This window comes from Argopecten irradians, chromosome 2 (genome assembly GCF_041381155.1).
Source record: "Argopecten irradians isolate NY chromosome 2, Ai_NY, whole genome shotgun sequence".
Taxonomy (NCBI): Eukaryota; Metazoa; Mollusca; class Bivalvia; order Pectinida; family Pectinidae; genus Argopecten; species Argopecten irradians.
This window is the reverse complement of record NC_091135.1, coordinates 69,502,708-69,519,589: the sequence shown is the minus strand read 5'-3', so window position 1 is coordinate 69,519,589 and position 16,882 is coordinate 69,502,708. Positions and strand designations below refer to the sequence as shown.

At 34.9% G+C, this 16,882-nt stretch overlaps 2 protein-coding genes across 7 annotated transcripts in view; one reads left to right on the top strand and one right to left on the bottom strand.

Moving 5' to 3' along the window:
- Window positions 1–2,250: 2,250 nt before the first annotated feature.
- Window positions 2,251–16,882, bottom strand: part of LOC138316330 (phenylalanine--tRNA ligase, mitochondrial-like) — a 40,161-nt gene continuing 25,529 nt past the window's right edge. For 3 of the 6 annotated variants that reach the window (XM_069258006.1, XM_069258007.1, XM_069258001.1), the window contains exons 2-6: window positions 8,662–9,242; window positions 8,232–8,391; window positions 7,728–7,859; window positions 3,309–3,469; window positions 2,251–2,737 (exon numbers count right to left, since the gene is read on the bottom strand). In XM_069258006.1, coding sequence (XP_069114107.1) covers window positions 2,450–2,737; window positions 3,309–3,469; window positions 7,728–7,859; window positions 8,232–8,391; window positions 8,662–9,240 — 1,320 coding nt within the window. In that variant the 5' untranslated portion in view covers window positions 9,241–9,242 and the 3' untranslated portion in view covers window positions 2,251–2,449. Of the gene's footprint in view, window positions 2,738–3,308; window positions 3,470–7,727; window positions 7,860–8,231; window positions 8,392–8,661; window positions 9,243–13,413; window positions 13,534–14,421; window positions 14,516–16,882 lie in introns of those variants that run through there. The other 3 variants (XM_069258004.1, XM_069258002.1, XM_069258005.1) reach the window with 2 other exon arrangements.
- On the top strand, window positions 13,658–16,311 carry LOC138316332 (LYR motif-containing protein 4-like). The gene is made up of 3 exons (XM_069258010.1): window positions 13,658–13,779; window positions 14,134–14,254; window positions 14,848–16,311. Exons 1-3 carry the CDS (start codon window positions 13,697–13,699, stop codon window positions 14,911–14,913), a joined length of 270 nt encoding a protein of 89 aa, XP_069114111.1. The 5' UTR covers window positions 13,658–13,696; the 3' UTR covers window positions 14,914–16,311.

Below are 16,882 nucleotides of genomic sequence, written 5' to 3'. Positions count from 1 at the left end.
TGATCGTGAGACCATGCTATTATCAATGTCAACTCTGATCGTGAGACCATGCTATTTAGCAGTGTCAACTCTGATCGTGAGACCATGCTATTTATCAGTGTCAACTCTGATCGTGAGATCATGCTATTTATCAGTGTCATTGGTTTAAGTCATTTCTAGTCAAAACTTAAAATTAACGTAGAATATCTGTTTGTTGAAATACACAGCGTGTTTATATTCAACTGCAAAAGCTATGCTTGAGAACATATTTTAGAAGATTTCCCCTATAAGGCTTTGTCAATTACCATTATAATCTAATAAATCACATAGAAATATAACACGCTGTGTTAACATGGCATGATTAGTAGTATGTCCATCTTATCTGATACCGTGACACACAATGTAAGAAACTGTTTATTGCCCATTAAAAAAACAAGAAGCGAGACATAAAGCTTTGTCCATAAACACACATGATCGTCCAGAAAGGATTTAACGTGGAAGCATTGACCGTCTCATGAACCACTGTGTTTTATATTTTATCTGACCTCTGTTGTAAAAATAGTCGTTGGAAGAGAACATTGAATCGATTTTGGTACTATAATTACAAACAAGAAAGAAAGAGTCTTGTGCCGAAAAGTTTGAAATATCTTTGATATGGATTTGAGATTTCACGGTTAAACCATAGTGTCATGGTCGCTGGCATATATGATACAAGATATAATATAATAATAACTTTTTACAGAAATTCTTCCGAAATCAATTCGATATCACATCTGTTATAGAGATGAAATCATTAAACACACAAGACAAGGCCGGAATCAGCATATTAATAAGCAAAACTCTGCAAACGAAGAGGGGTGTGTGACATGCATGTACATGTGTGGAAATCGTAACAAACTTCTGCTTTCAACAGTGTGACTTAGGAATCAAATACTCCAATAAAATAGTCTATGCCAAGAAACTCGAGATCTGGGCCAATAAACTATAGTCTGGACCGAGAAACTCGAGGTCTGGCCCGAGAAACTCTAGTCTGGACCGATGGAGGTTGTTTACATGTATGAAAAAGGATGATAAAGGTAGTAATCATTCATTATTTCTTGACAAAAATATCGACAGATTAACCGGGTGGTCAATTCCTAATCTCGTCTGGACACTATTGTCACCTGGTACTATAATCTAATTGCTGCGCGGCAGTGCTATAACGTCTGTAGTGTAGCAAGGTAAACAAATGGCGAATTTTATCGACATAAAGAAGTTGTATCCAATTTCACTAATATTAATTAAGCCGTATGTGCTTACTTAAATTCATAAAGATATTCCATTAAACACATGAAACCTTTTGACAGAAATAACTTGAATCAAAATAATCCCGATGTTATTTGAATTGGGAGAAGTTGTTGTATAGCGAGGTAGTTTAGTTTTACATCAAAAAGGATATTTAAATATTAAGTCACATTATACATGTAGGCACAGGACACTGACCGAGTCGTCAAGGACAGAGACTCTTTTATATGTAGATATGATGGACGGGGATATTCTACCCGAGGGTCACTTAATGTGGTAAACCCACAGGCTTGTCGTGAGTTTAGCAATATGTTATGATCTCAAGGCTATAATATCCCTATCCTTCATACCCGTATTTTCTGTCATACCTTGACGTTTTGTTCCAATCTTACATTTATGATAGTCCATAAGTTCGAAGAAAACCTCAACTGCAAGTCAATTCTACATACATGAAACGTGATATACATTTAATATTGTTAAGAGTAATACTAACTTAGTTTCTGAAAATAACGTCATGTTTTATTGACGCAGTGACGTCACGATGCTGTATTGTATGTGTTGCCATATAACAGAGCCTCGGGCGACAGTATATCCGTAGGTATGAGGGGAAAATGGCATCTCCTACTGCTTTTGTTCATCTCAATTGAAAATTGACTTAAATTAATTGGAAGCATCCGTCGCTTTATTCCTTTATACAAAATTGCAAAAATGTTTTTTTGTGTTCTGATTATACAGCGTCATTAATGATATCATCTTATTTAACATTGCAGTTGGGTTGTTTAGTGTTGTGGTTACGTTTGAGCCCCAGTTATATAGATGATATAATACACTTTCTGGGAGTTGTCGGAATGCTTTACTCTCCACACTTCCAATCATTGTCATCAAAAGACTCCTTCGGACACCGTTCACAATCAATGAGGACGTCTAACAAAATCACTTGTTTTGAAATCTTCATCACGAATTTGAAGAAAAAACACAATACAACGGTTTTGAAATGCATACCTGCAATTTAATGAAAATAGACATGTCAAAATCCTTCATATTTGAAATATTTTTTTGACTTCATTTTGGAGTAAAATGCAATGAGTACAGCGGCACTTCATAACTTAAACCCTTATCACAATGAAAACAAAATGTTTTTATCACAATATATTATCTATCATGTCTGCCTACAAGGTCGATAAAATCATCGTATTTCTACATGGAGTGTTCGTACAGCCCTGGCGGCGATTTCCTGGTGTACCTTATTAACCTCCTCCTGAGACAGGGCCCGTTCCATGTGGCGGTACACTATGCGATAAGACTGACTTTGTAGCTGTTTTTTAGGATGGAAGAAAGTGTCAAACAAATGAACCTGTTCTACTAAGTCTCCACCAACAGCTCTCACCATGTCATAGAAGTCATTCTCAGAAAAACTCTTTTCTTTGACCCAAAAAGAAATGTCGTTGATGCATTGTGGACTGCTGCTAACAGGCTGGAATAAGAGATGGCAAAAACGATTTGACAAATCACAAAATATTTCTTTCTTTGTTGGAAAGGTTCACCTACAATATTTGCTTCAAGTTTCAAAAGATAATTTCAATCTAGTTACAATATGGACGCCTATCATTTTACGCAGCACATGAGTTTTATACATGGTTACCATGGAAATAAAACAAAGGCTGTTGAATGATCAAAATTTTGATATTGTCCGATTAAGCTAAAATTACAATACATGTATATTAAAGAATGAAAACACATTGGTCATAGTGTAAAAGACAACATATATCATTTGGTTGCCATGGTTACCGAATGAAACATCGAAATGAACATAGCTGAAATGGGTATACATCTTTGGTGAGCAAATTTGGTCGTTTGTTTTTCAAAGCTAACATACAATTTGGTTGCCATGAACACAAATGAGGATTAGTGGAGGTTAACAGTGCTAGCCAATGGCGTACAGATCTAGTTATAAATATTTCTAGCGTCACTAGAATGTGAAGGGTGGTACAGCACATGCCAGGGTTGACAGGTAAAATCGGTTTTATTAAATATCAATAACTTACTTTGTAGGTAATGGGTTTGTATGGGTCATCAACTTCAAACTGTGACAGAAACCCAGAGTCTTCACTCCAGAACAAACGAATGTCAGGGATGTTGAACAGCTTCATGGCTAGTCGTTCCAACCCCAGCCCAAAGGCCCAGCCAACTTTGTCAGCTACTCCCCCTAGAGATTTAAGTAAAATAAACTCCAAGACTTAAGTATTTAATTTAAAAACTTTAGGACTGACATCCATGTCGTATATCAGGTTAGACTTTACAGTGTTAATTACATGTATATGTTAGGCACCAGATAAACGTATGTATTTTTGTACAGATTCCGTGAGATTCATAGGTAAACATACGTAGCTGCGTAAATTCAAGGGTGTTTAAAATGTTAAAGTTATATGTGCCGTAACTGAGGGAAAATTTTGACATGTTAATTTTCTTCATTAATATACTGAAAACCATAAGGTTTGATGAATTAAGCCGTGAAAATCACTTAAATGGCTTCAGATGCATTATAAACGTTAGTTACAACACAGAAATTATGTACTGTAAATTGTTGTTTTATGCCATTTATAACGATCTAATACGATATGTAACGGATGCAGGCTGTAAGCCTCTATATCTATATCAATTAATATTCTTACATTAGTTATCTCGATTCCGGTATACAACAATACATGTAGTCTAGCTACAGTAGAATATTCACACATTTCCATTGTACATACATGTACATGTTGGTATAGAGATTAAACAGCGTTTTGATTGCGTTAAAGGTGGTATGAACGCAATGGGATACAGACACATTCAATGTAGCGCGTTACACTGTTCAATCTTTATATTTACATAAATAAGTCTACTTTTACGTCAAATTTAAAATGGCGATGGTTGCTAAGTTGAGTAACTATGGTAGTCAGGATGGCCGAAGATATAGTTCCGATTGTTGAATGTTTTAGCTGCAGTTTGATTTAAAATATAACAATGACACCTATAAATTATTTTTAAATAATGCTTTTTTTTCAATTTGATAATATATCAATAATGTCCATTTCGAATAAAAATTGAGATAGACTACCGGTATATATCGTTGTCAGGGTAGTGATGCGGTCCGAAGTGGAGCGAGCCGCCATATTTGATTTTCAACCGAGGAAAGTAACTGTGAAATAGCCTGTTGATCAAATGGTATGACTGTTGAGCTGCTGAATGTTTGTAATGTATGTATCGGTCTACGTACGCGATATAGACTAAATTCTTCATAGTCGTACGGATGATAGACAAGTATTTGCATGGTGTGTGACTGACGTACAGTAACTATGGAATCCCTCGAACATTCCTGAGGAAAGCCTCCGGTTGTAGCCTCGAACAGCGATTCTTTTTGTTGTTTATTACCGTTACAATGCTTGAACACATATTCTGTTTTGATGTCAAATACGTTTTAATTGGATCTAATAACAACTCTTTATTATTATTTTGAATCCGACAACGAGGAAACTTTGTTTACACTTCATATGTTCCTGGCACTGTACAAATCACTTATTCGTCCAATTTTGGAATACGCAACACCAGTATCCTCACCACACCTGGTCAGAGACATGACCGTCATTGAAAACGTACAAAGACGAGCAACAAAAAGGATACCGTGTTTAAAACATCTACCTTACCTCACTATTCAATGAATTTGGACGAACTTCAACGAGGGGGCACTCCAGAAAACTATATAAAAGGCAAATTTAGACTGGGAAAATCAGGTCACTTCTTCAGCAACAGAGTTATCAACATCTGGAATTCTCTACCAGAGGAAGTGGTGTGTTCACCATCTCTTAACACCTTCAAGTCAAGACTCAATAAGTACTGGAAAAACCACCCAGCAAAATTTCAACCATCTTTCTGACAAAATTTGTACGAATAGGGGTGAAAAAAATACACACCGGAATGGACAGCAAACCCCGTGATATTCTAAATCCATGAAATCTTTTTAACCTGTGTTTTTATCAGTGTCTGGCACTTATATATGTGTCGGTATATCATACTATGAGATTAAGTAACACTGTGTATATATGTATCTCCTTTTTCCTTAGCAACGGAAAAGGATTTCAACATTAATGAAATCAGAGATTTAAATAGTATACTATTTAAATCTCTGATGAAATGACTGTATATACATTATTTTAAGCAACCGGAAGTCCATAGTACGCGTAGGAGTACACGATGTCATTGTTTGAAGAAACTTTAATACATCTCCACAAGCTAGCCTTAGCTTACCAACGATGTCAACTGAGCGAATACTGATCGAATACCGTAGGCCAACCGAGTAGGCTAATCACGAGCAAGATATTGTCTGTGCCGCCTAAGGATCAGTCTTGAGACAAATAGAAGACCGAAATCGTTTTTTAGTTTATTATTAATTCAAAGCAAATCTGTCATCTGTGAAAAGGTAAAATGTAAATTAAGAAATTGAAGTTTAGTTCTAAAGATTATCATATGACGCAAAATCTTACCGAAGCGCGAACTAGAAGTAGTCCGATCCAACTCTGGGTTTGTATTCATACGTCGTTGCGTTTACGCTAATTTGAACGCAACTCCGGGATCCCCTCCCGTTGACTATATAGGGGCATATGTAGATTTTGAAACCAACACTTTCCCAGTATACACTAGGTCCACATTTACAATATTCTGTGGTAGATTATTCAATAAATCGATAATTCTCTGGCTAAAAAAGTTTCTTCTTAATTCCAGCTTGCAACGTGTTTAATAAATTTCCTCAGAGTGGCCTCTGGTTCTGCTATTATTGTCCACCAGGAAAAAGTCCTTGGTGACAATTTTGAAAACATTAATGATGTCCCCTCGTGTTCTCTGGTGCTACAGTGTTGGAAGATTCAATCTCTCCAGTCTTTCATCGTAAGTTAAGTTTTTTAACTCTGGGATCAGCTCTGACGCCCTTCTTTGTACTTTTTCAATTAGATTGATATCTGTTGCCCGATATGGATTCCATACGCTAGCTGCATATTCTAAATTTGGCCTAACTAGTGCTTTAAATAGCAATTTAAACATAGATTCGTTAAGATATTTACATGCACATTGTAAATGAACTTCGTATCAGACCAACTATGCTGTTTGCCTTGTTGACAATATTGTACAGGTGGGATTTGAAATTAAGGTCTCCATCAATGGTTACTCCTATATCTTTTTCTTGTGTGATATTTTCAAGTTGAAATCTCTCTCCGTTTTGTCTATCCATAAAATTATACCTTTCCTTGGAAGCTTTAATTGACAGGACTTTACATTTGTTTGGATGGAATTTTAGTAACCATGTATTTGACCAATTGCTTAATTTGTTTAAGTCCTCCTGGAGGATTCTTTCATCTTCATTTGTTTTAATTTGCATGAATAGCTTCATGTCGTCTGCGAATAGTGGCGATGCCGATGTTGGAATGTGTGGGAGGTCATTTATATACATTACGAATAGAATCGAACCCAACACACTTCCCTGTGGGATGCCGCTAATCGCAGGATAGGTTTTTGACGTCTCGCCATTAACAATTACACGTTGGCATCTGTTACTTTAATAGTCTCCTATCCAGTTGACAACAGTTTTGCTCACACCGTACCAAAAAAACTTTTTTAAAAGCCGTTTATGAGGGGCTTTATCAAAAGCTTTGATGAAATCCATATATATAAATCTAATTCCCCACCTTTATCTACAATTTCTGTCCAATCCCCAGAACGCTTAATAGTTGCAGCTGCGTGGATCATCCCGAGACAAATCCAAATTCTTATGTGTGTTTAGATGGAAACTTTCCTGCAGAAATCACTTTACAATTACTAATAACACTTTCAAAATGTGACATGAAATTGTTGACCACAATTTTGCTTTATGGTCTGACCGTAGGTACTTATTTCGCTTCACTATAGATGTATATATAATGATTTTTGGCAGTATGCTAAACTCATTTTGTGCTTTTATTGGTATTTGTAAATTTAAAACCAAGAGAATGCATTGAAAGTACTGTACTTTTCCAAATGTTGATTATTTTTGGTAATGAATAACATATTAAAAGCTTTTTGAATAGTAGTATGAAAAATATGGCACATATAACTTAAAAATATTATTATCAAGTCAGATTAGCACATTTACATACATGATGAACTGAGACTGACACAAGGATAAGTATTCTCACTATCTGATATGTAATGTGTTACACAGAAGATCACTGATAAGTGTGTTTTTTCATTTAAGGCACAGATTGGTTTAAATCTAAAGATCTGTACATTCAAATTGCATAATGATACTACCAGAAAGATGAAGTTAGTTTGAAAACTAAATCTGTCAAATTACGCTTAAAAATACATTTTCAGTGTTTTATCAAACTTGTCATATCATAATTTACATATATATGCATATATACAAGTAGAGAAACAGGTTGTAAAGTTGTACCTACCTGAGTTCATTATATTCTGTTCTATAATTCCACAGCCTAGAACCTCCATCCACTCTCCTTGGAATTTAATCTCAAGCTCCCAAGAAGGGTGGGTGAATGGGAAGTAGGCATCTACCCATTTCACCTCAATATCTGAAAAATTAAAAAAAAAAAACTCTTATGACAGCTAGAAGATTACACATATTTACAAAAACAAATAGTGTAATGCAAACAAAATTGTAAATGTTCCTTGTACATAATTCACAAAGTAGCAGAGTAGCACATACATGTACCTGGTACTAATCTGTACAATGCTTCTGAATGCTCAATGTCTTGGTAATGTTTAAAAACATTTACAACTAAATGTAACTTGTAATAAGTCATGAATTCAGTTTCACACTTTTTATTTCCTCCTTCCTTGTCCAAAAAATCATTTAAATGTAAAGATGAGCAGAAGTCAACACTTCAAACATATACCATGTATATTTTCGAAGCATATCTTTTATGAAATAATGTGTTTGTTACCTTTTCCAAATAAATGAAATGTTAGATTTTCCAGTGTTTTCTTCAGGTCATGTTCCAATGACAGTGATGATTCGTGGGTATGACTCTCCTGTTTTGTAGGCAGTCGTTGTCCATCTTCAAACAGTTTTAATATATCTGTTGATGACGATCTGTCAAAAAGCTGAAACAATGAAGATAGGTGTTGAGTCCTTTTAATTCATACATGTTTCAAGTATTAAACAATAAAGGCCTATCTACTACATTAACAGGGTTTGGTTTTTTTGTGTCAAATGCAAATATACTGCTACTTGTTTTTTCTACACCAAAACACATAGTTTATTATTATAGTCATAGTAGCATGTTTTTGTTGAGGTATAGAAATTTATGTTTAAAGCATTAATTCATAAATCATAAAATTAACAAACTTTTTAGAATAAAACCAGACACTCACTTCATACTTTGTGAAGAGCCGCACACCTTCTACCTGATGAAAAGCTGGATAGTGACTTGAGTCAATGGCATCCCGGCGATACACATCCCCATACAAGAGGAATGCATCAAGGCCAGTTCCGATCAGGTCTACCTGGTGACTAGATGTATGGGCCCGTAACATGTATTCTGAGTTAATGTAGTAACTATCTGTTTTACTCCTACTGGGATGGTCCACAGGCACAAGTAAACTGTCATAATTCTGATATAAGGTCACCACTGGACTTAAATTGTCATACACAGAAAACAGCGGGTTTCTGTATTTGTTGAAATAGTTCTTGTAGAAAAAGTCATTGATTCTGAGTTTGATGAGATTTAGTGGGTGATGTTTTTTACAGTGTAAGTTCTTTCCAACTTTCTGTAGAATGGTTGGTGTTATGTTTGTCCAGCTGTCCCTTGGATATGTTTTCCCTTCAACTGTAACAGTTTTTGAAATGTCTGGTGACATGGTCATATGAAACTGAGTACAGTATGTACATATTGGATTCTGCCGTAGGAATACTTTGACAGCTCTTGATCTCCATTGGATAATGGCCTGCATGTCTATAAGGGAAAGTTTTATGTATACATTGTAAATATGTATGCATGCATGGTAACTAATAAAAAGGCAAAAATATATCAATCATACATTTTTTTGAAAGTTTAATAAGTTTAAAAAATCTAAATCAACAATAAAGGGGTACGAGACTCAGAAGCAACAAGGTTAAAGTATGATTTATTGTCATTTAGCCTCTTCCAGTGATTGTGACATCATATTTTGACATGTAGGACTGATTGATGGAAAATTGAACTTTACCAATATTGTTTTGGGATCTGGAAAACTACGTAATGATATATAGAGTACTTAGGCTAGTGTCATGAAGGACCCGCTCTGCTCCTGCTACATTTGGTGCTGTGGTGGGTTTTTTTTTCAATTTTATGTAACAGGGAGAAAGTAATGTGTTGCCAGCCAGACTTGCCACAAGACTATGTCCCGAACACATACCAGGTCACCACTTACCGACTGAGCTAAAAGAAGCTAGATAGCGACCATATGCATATCACTATTTTCAATCAAAACCTACTTCACTTACATGTAGATATATTCATTTGGTATTTTTTGCTGATATTTAAAGGCTCACTACCTTTCCAAAACGGCTTTTAATTTTAAAATTGGAATGTAAAACGAGATTGATAATTTTGTAGAGTCGCATAAGTTATTAGTTTACCATTAATACTACACCTGGCACCACCTCCTTAACAATTAAATTTTTATTAATTAAATGTTCATTTTTATAACACGGGTCATCTTATGTTTCGTGTCGTCGTACTAATTACCGAGCATAAGTTGATCATGACTATCTAAAAAAAAAAGGAAAACAAAAAGAAAAAACACAACGCAGAGCCGCACGCTACACAACAAGCAGATACCACAACACAAGTTCAGTACAAGACATGATGGAAAACCTCAACTGGACCTCACTACAAACACGCAGAACAAGAACACATTTAATTTTATTTTATAAAATCATACACCACATGTGGCAATTAACTACAGTCAAATTCTTAATCTGACAGACTTCAGGACTAGACAATCACACCCATTCACATATAGACATATAGCTGCCACCAAGGACATATTCAAACACTCATTTTTTCCACACACAATTAAACAATGGAACATCCTACCGGTGGCTACAGTACAGAGCACTACACTAAAGGTCTTCAAGTCACATATCCTAACAAGAGATCCCAGAGGGATCTTGGCGCCCACACACCATAGAATGATCTATGTCTGACAATGGAAAGAAGGATCTTTTCCCTGCTTTTCAAACTTTTTTGAATATACAACATATGACATTTAGGACAAATCGCTTTATTGCTTTCTGAGAATCAGCGGTGAAATCCAAGATGGCAACAGGTTGGCCATCTTGTTTACCAATCAGTCCCAAAGGTACTATGCACAACTAAAGCCCAAGGGGAAACTACGCATGAAATATGAGAGATATCCTTTCAGTAATTGCAGACAAATAGCGATAACTATCAAAATTCAAGATGGCTGCCTGGCGGTTATCTTGTTGACCAATCAGTCCAAAAATGCAATATGCACAACTAGGGTCCTAGGGGAACCTACATATGAAATTTGAGAAAAATCCCTTCAGTACTTTCTGAGAAATAGCAGAAACAAACTTTAACTATCAAAATCCAAGATGGCCGCCGGTCGGCCATCTTGTTGACCGATGGGTCCCAAAATGTAATATGCACAACTTGGGTCCAAGGGGAACCTACATTTGAAATTTGAGAAAGATCCCTTCAGTACTTTCTGAGAAACAGCGGTAAAAAACTTTAACTATCAAAATCCAAGATGGCCGCCGGTCGGCCATCTTGTTGAGTGATCGGTCCCAAAATGCAATATGCACAACTAGGGTCCTAAAGGAACCTACATATGAAATATGAGAAAGATCCCTTCAGTACTTTCTGAGCAATAGTGGTAATAAACATTAACTATCAAAATCCAAGATGGCCGCCGGTCGGCCATCTTGTTGAGCGATCGGTCCCAAAATGCAGTATGCACAACTAGGGTCCTAGGGGAACCTACATATGAAATTTGAGAAAGATCTCTTCAGTACTTTCTGAGCAATAGTGGTAATAAACATTAACTATCAAAATCCAAGATGGCCGCCGGTCGGCCATCTTGTTGAGTGATCGGTCCCAAAATGCAATATGCACAACTAGGGTCCTAAAGGAACCTACATAAGAAATATGAGAAAGATCCCTTCAGTACTTTCTGAGCAATAGTGGTAATAAACATTAACTATCAAAATCCAAGATGGCCGCCGGTCGGCCATCTTGTTGAGCGATCGGTCCCAAAATGCAGTATGCACAACTAGGGTCCTAGGGGAACCTACATATGAAATTTGAGAAAGATCCCTTCAGTACTTTCTGAGAAATAGCGGTAACAAACTTTAAGTATCAAAATCCAAGATGGCCACCGGTCGGCCATCTTGTTGAGCGATCAGTCCCAAAATGCAATATGCACAACTAGGGTCCTAGGGGAACCTACATGTAAAATTTGAGAAAGATCCCTTCAGTACTTTCTGAGAAATAGCGGTAACAAGAATTGTTAACGGACGGACGGACGGAAGGACGACGGACCACGGACGAAAGGCGATTTGAATAGCCCACCATCTGATGATGGTGGGCTAAAAACAGAACTTGAAGACCTAAACCTCACCCCCTAAAAATTCTATCATAACTATACACTAAAAAAAAAAAAAATAAAAAATAACATGCAAATTCACAATCACTGTAAATAACTTCACTCTTTTTTTTTCACAATCACGCCTCTGCCAATCCGCACAATATAATCATCGGCATCGATTGAATTGTGTGTCTATATAAGAAGAAGAACACTGCAGGGCCAGACGGCAAAACAGCGAAATGAATCTTCACAGTATACATAGTTTTCGCAAGAAATCTTCCATTAGTTTGGTATTGGAGCCTCATCTCAGGCCATCAATATTTATTTCCTTATGTTATTTATATTTTTCAGAAACTTTTTTTTTTTTTTTTTGTTTTTTGTTTTTTTGTTTTTTTTTGTTTCGGAAAGGTAGTGGGCCTTTAGCATGATCTACGGGTGAATAAAATACCTCATACCACATTTCCATATTGTTTTATCTCAGACTCCATCGCTGTTAGTTAGTATAACTTAATTAAAAATTTATGGAACTTTAGGTAATATTGACCTTGGTTTTCACTAACGAACGTAATACACACAGTATATCATATATACTAGACTCCTATTGCACAGGTGCTTAAATTGCATTATCATACATGTGAAAAATCAAAATACATGTATAATATGACTGAAGGCAAGGCCTTAAAGGGCGCAGCCAGATGTTTTAATATATATCTTATCATGCACGGCATAGGAAGAGCAAAGCTCTACTTGTTTATTTTATTTCCTATTTCATATAGAAGACATAATTTAGAAATAAAAGGACACACTTTAAACTATAGAAGTAATTGTCTAGCATAAACTCAATGAAATGAACTCAAAGATTCGGATTTCTCTGTGTCCATTCAAGGCCTGGAGTGCCGCGTATGCGATTCATATGATTTCGCGCCATTTGTTGACGTTATGTGACATCATGATTCCTTGTGCTCATCTTCGCCTTGGTGGATATTTTTACTGCATTCTATAGCTTTTAATTTTCAAAGCGTTATCATTATTATTTAAAAAATAATAAAAAATGTTTAATTACCCCTGTTATGCATTTGTATTAGTTAAATATATATTTACTGGGAAGAGCAGTACTAGAGTAACGCACAACCTCCCCATATGTATGAAAAAATGGCGGCCGCAAACTGAAGCTGTCAGTGTGGAGGATTGAATTTTGAAGATTGTGTTTTTTCTTATATTTTCGTCTATCTGTTACCTTACAAGTGCTTCGCACTTCATGCCTTTCCGGGCTGCGCCCTTATAAATGAAGACCATAAATGTTTGCCTTATTGTCGTGTTACAGGTAGTGGTAAACATATATACAGAACATGACTAAAATGGAATACGAGTCATCGCGATTACTTAAGCAATTGTAGGATAAACCGAAAGTAGAAATTTTCATCTATGCTTCACCTCCTATCAACTCTTGGACTGCAGGTTATCATATGAACAGGGTCTATGGTTGAAAATCTGCTTCACTTTTGAATATAAGCAGGAACATAACAAAAATACCTCTGATGTTTCCTGAAAATGAGTGCGGGACCCTTTATGTTGTCACCTTCAAAATTCACATGAACGCATTCACATGGGCGCGGCCATTTTTGTCAAAAATGGTTACGCAACATTAGAATTTAAAGACATTTTATTTATGCATATGTACACCACATAATAATATGGCCATCAATTTTTATTACCTATGATACATTGACAATGTTTCATTAAAAATATAAAATATACAGCAAAAATTATTAATTATTTTCCCATTATACCGTTGTCGTAAAAACTCGAAAGCAACATGGCGGCGAGCAGAGGAAAGGTCATCAGTTTGTACAAGAGTATATTGAAAGAATGCAATAAATTCAACACGTATAATTACAGGTATTTAAATAATTGACTAGCATATACTTATCAAGTTAAGATTGGTTTAAGATCATTGAGTCAAGATGTCATTTTCACTTAAAAGGCAAATAAATATTAACATCGACAGTCGCGTTCACTCAGTTGTGTAACTACTTAACGTTAAATTAATTTATATGAAACAATTAAATTATTCAGCGATGAAGATAGAATTGTGATATATTTCGTTATTTAATAAATGTGTTGTGTACAACACGATTACTGTTTAGGTAAATCCAAAAAGTGAATTTCGAGGTGGAAAATGTAAATTGCAACATTTATTTGAGTTGTGTCCCTTGGACCATGTGCAAATAGAGCCCATTCTTTACTTTTCAGAACGTATGCAGTAAGACGCACAAGAGATGCTTTCAGAGAACACAAAAATGAAACTGATCCATCTGTGATAAGCAAACTAGTTACAAAAGCAGAAAGTAACTTGGAAATGGTCAAACGACAGGTAAAATTATTGATTGAAAATTTAACTTTTCAAAATAGTTACACTGTTAACTTGTATATATTGTCTGCCCCTGCGGGTAAGTTGTACAATGTACATGATCAATACATCAAGTTTGATATAAGTGGTTATAACTTTGATTTTCCGACATATTACCACAAACCATTTACCTCTGCCAGCTTGGCTCTGGGGCAGTTGCCACCAGGTAGTAGGTACTGACTGCTGGTCAGTGGTTTTTCTCAGGGTGCTCTGGGTTTTCCACACCTAGGTGATAAATTAACAAATTGCTGAGACTGCAAATTTCCTATTTTTTTGGAAAATACATCAGCTCAATTTTTGTAAGGGAAGGAGCCAAATTTCGGCCCCTAAATTCAGCCCCACCAAATGCATTAAAAATCACTATAGTCATGATGAAAGTAAAAAAAAAAAAAAAAATACGAAATACATAAACATTATTCAATGACTGATTAACTACAAAATCCTTCTGAGAGTGATTATGATTTTTTTATTTACTCTTACCCATAAACGATTTATCATGAAGGTATGTTAATCCCTTAAACTTAAACGATAAGATGATTTTGATTTCTACCTTACAGGTTCTTATAGGCCAGATGTATGGAGAAGGAAACCTAGTGATAGAAAACATGGCAAAGACTGTATGACCTGAAGGAGTCTATAAAAATCTACAGGATCAGCAGCTGTATGTTATTGATGAGTTCTGATATCAGGGATTCATCTTTGATGGAATAACTCTGATTTGTAAGAAATCCAAAGCCAGAAGAGGAAGATCTTATAACTAAACAATATAAACTCTTGGAATCAACATTTAAGATATACTTTGCATTTCATTTACAAGTCTTTATGAACATATAATATGCATTGTGTACTTGTATTGGTACATGATTTACTTTGTATGATTTGAGTGTATGTATGTGTGCTTGTGTCGTATGGGTCAATATTGTTTTAAAATTTTCATTTAAATCATCTACTGTTCTGTTGGTCCAATCTGGAAAGTAATAAGAAAAGTAAAAACTTACAAGTTCTCGAGTAAGAAAACTTACTGAAATTAAAGTAAGAAATGTTTATGAGCTCTGATGATACTAACACTAATGATTCTAGTCATGACCATTAAAGTACAGATTTTATATGGGAAAAACTCAAGAAATCAATGAAGATATCTGGAACACTTATTAATACTAGCTTAACTTAGGCCATACAAAAAATATTTGTGTTTCCGGTAACCGACCAACCCTATAAAATCAGTGCCCACTCAAAAACTTTTTATCAGGTTTGTCTTCAAGCAAACAAATAACAACCTAAATTTTGTTTGGGTTTTCACTAAATCCGGAATTTTGGTACGAATTCTGTAAATCTAAGACACCAACAGTCTCCTGGGAATCAAATCCATGGTTTTATATAAGGTGGAATAAAGTCTACTTCAGTTTTTCACTGCAAGAAACTGGGATGAAGAGGAAAAAATATTTAAAAAAAAAAAGATTAGCCCAGCCTACTGACCCTTCATTTTTAAAGGGTGTTACCGGGAACAAGATTTTTTTTGGCCTTAGCAGTGATCAGTTGAGTACATCTTACATTGTACTTTATTATGTACATCGTACATCAGTCATCTTTATACATATTTAGTAGTTTGATCAGGATATGAACTGGTATGCAAATTGCAAAATGTAGTAATAGTTTAAAAGCTAAAAATTGTCAAATTAAATGTATGCTTAAGAAATCATTTTTTTTTGTCTTTTTTTCAGACTTTGTCACATCATTTACATCCAAGACATGTACATGTAATAATTAATCTACTAAGAAAATATGCCTTAAAGCTTATCAATATTCAGACTCTGTGTAGCAATTTGGTGAAAGGGAAGGTTATAATCATATCCACTTAAATAGTACTGCATTATGTGTAGTTATGTGAAGTGTGATAATTGATGGATTAGATTTTAGATAGATGCTCCTATAATAAAAATGTGCATGCACTGCTTGTTTATAATATCTTTATGTGTATTTCAAAATTATTTGCAATTTGAATTAAATACAATAATATTTCATACACATGTTTGTATAGCTTACATGTACATGTATGTCATTGTGATAAGAAGATCATATGATGAATTGTATTTACATCATATATCAACCATTGCATAGTGCAACCAACCGTGGGTTACCGACGATGTATATATCAACATGTTCATGCATAATCATATACAGTATTTTTTAAATATGACCAGTTCAAAAGTGCATAAAATTAGAAAGTGGAGACACTTGATTTAAAAGATTGTCATTATGAATAATTTCTTAAAATATAAAAAAAGAAATTATCAATATTGGTAATGTTGTATGTCTTTTCTTCTGTCAAGTTACATGGTCAGAGTACAAATTAGATTTTAACTACTACATGTAATTGTGTAAATCCATTTAGATAATTCATTACACAGCATGAAGCATATACATGTATAATTACAGTACATGTGATAAATAATGAAGGTGCCTGAAAGGAAAGCTTAATCATGATTTTGATGTGAATGTAAAAATAATTTTATATATAGATACATGATATAAGAGATATTTTATCAGTAAGTGTTGTATCTGAATAGATATGTTTCAGGTTAGATAAAAAAA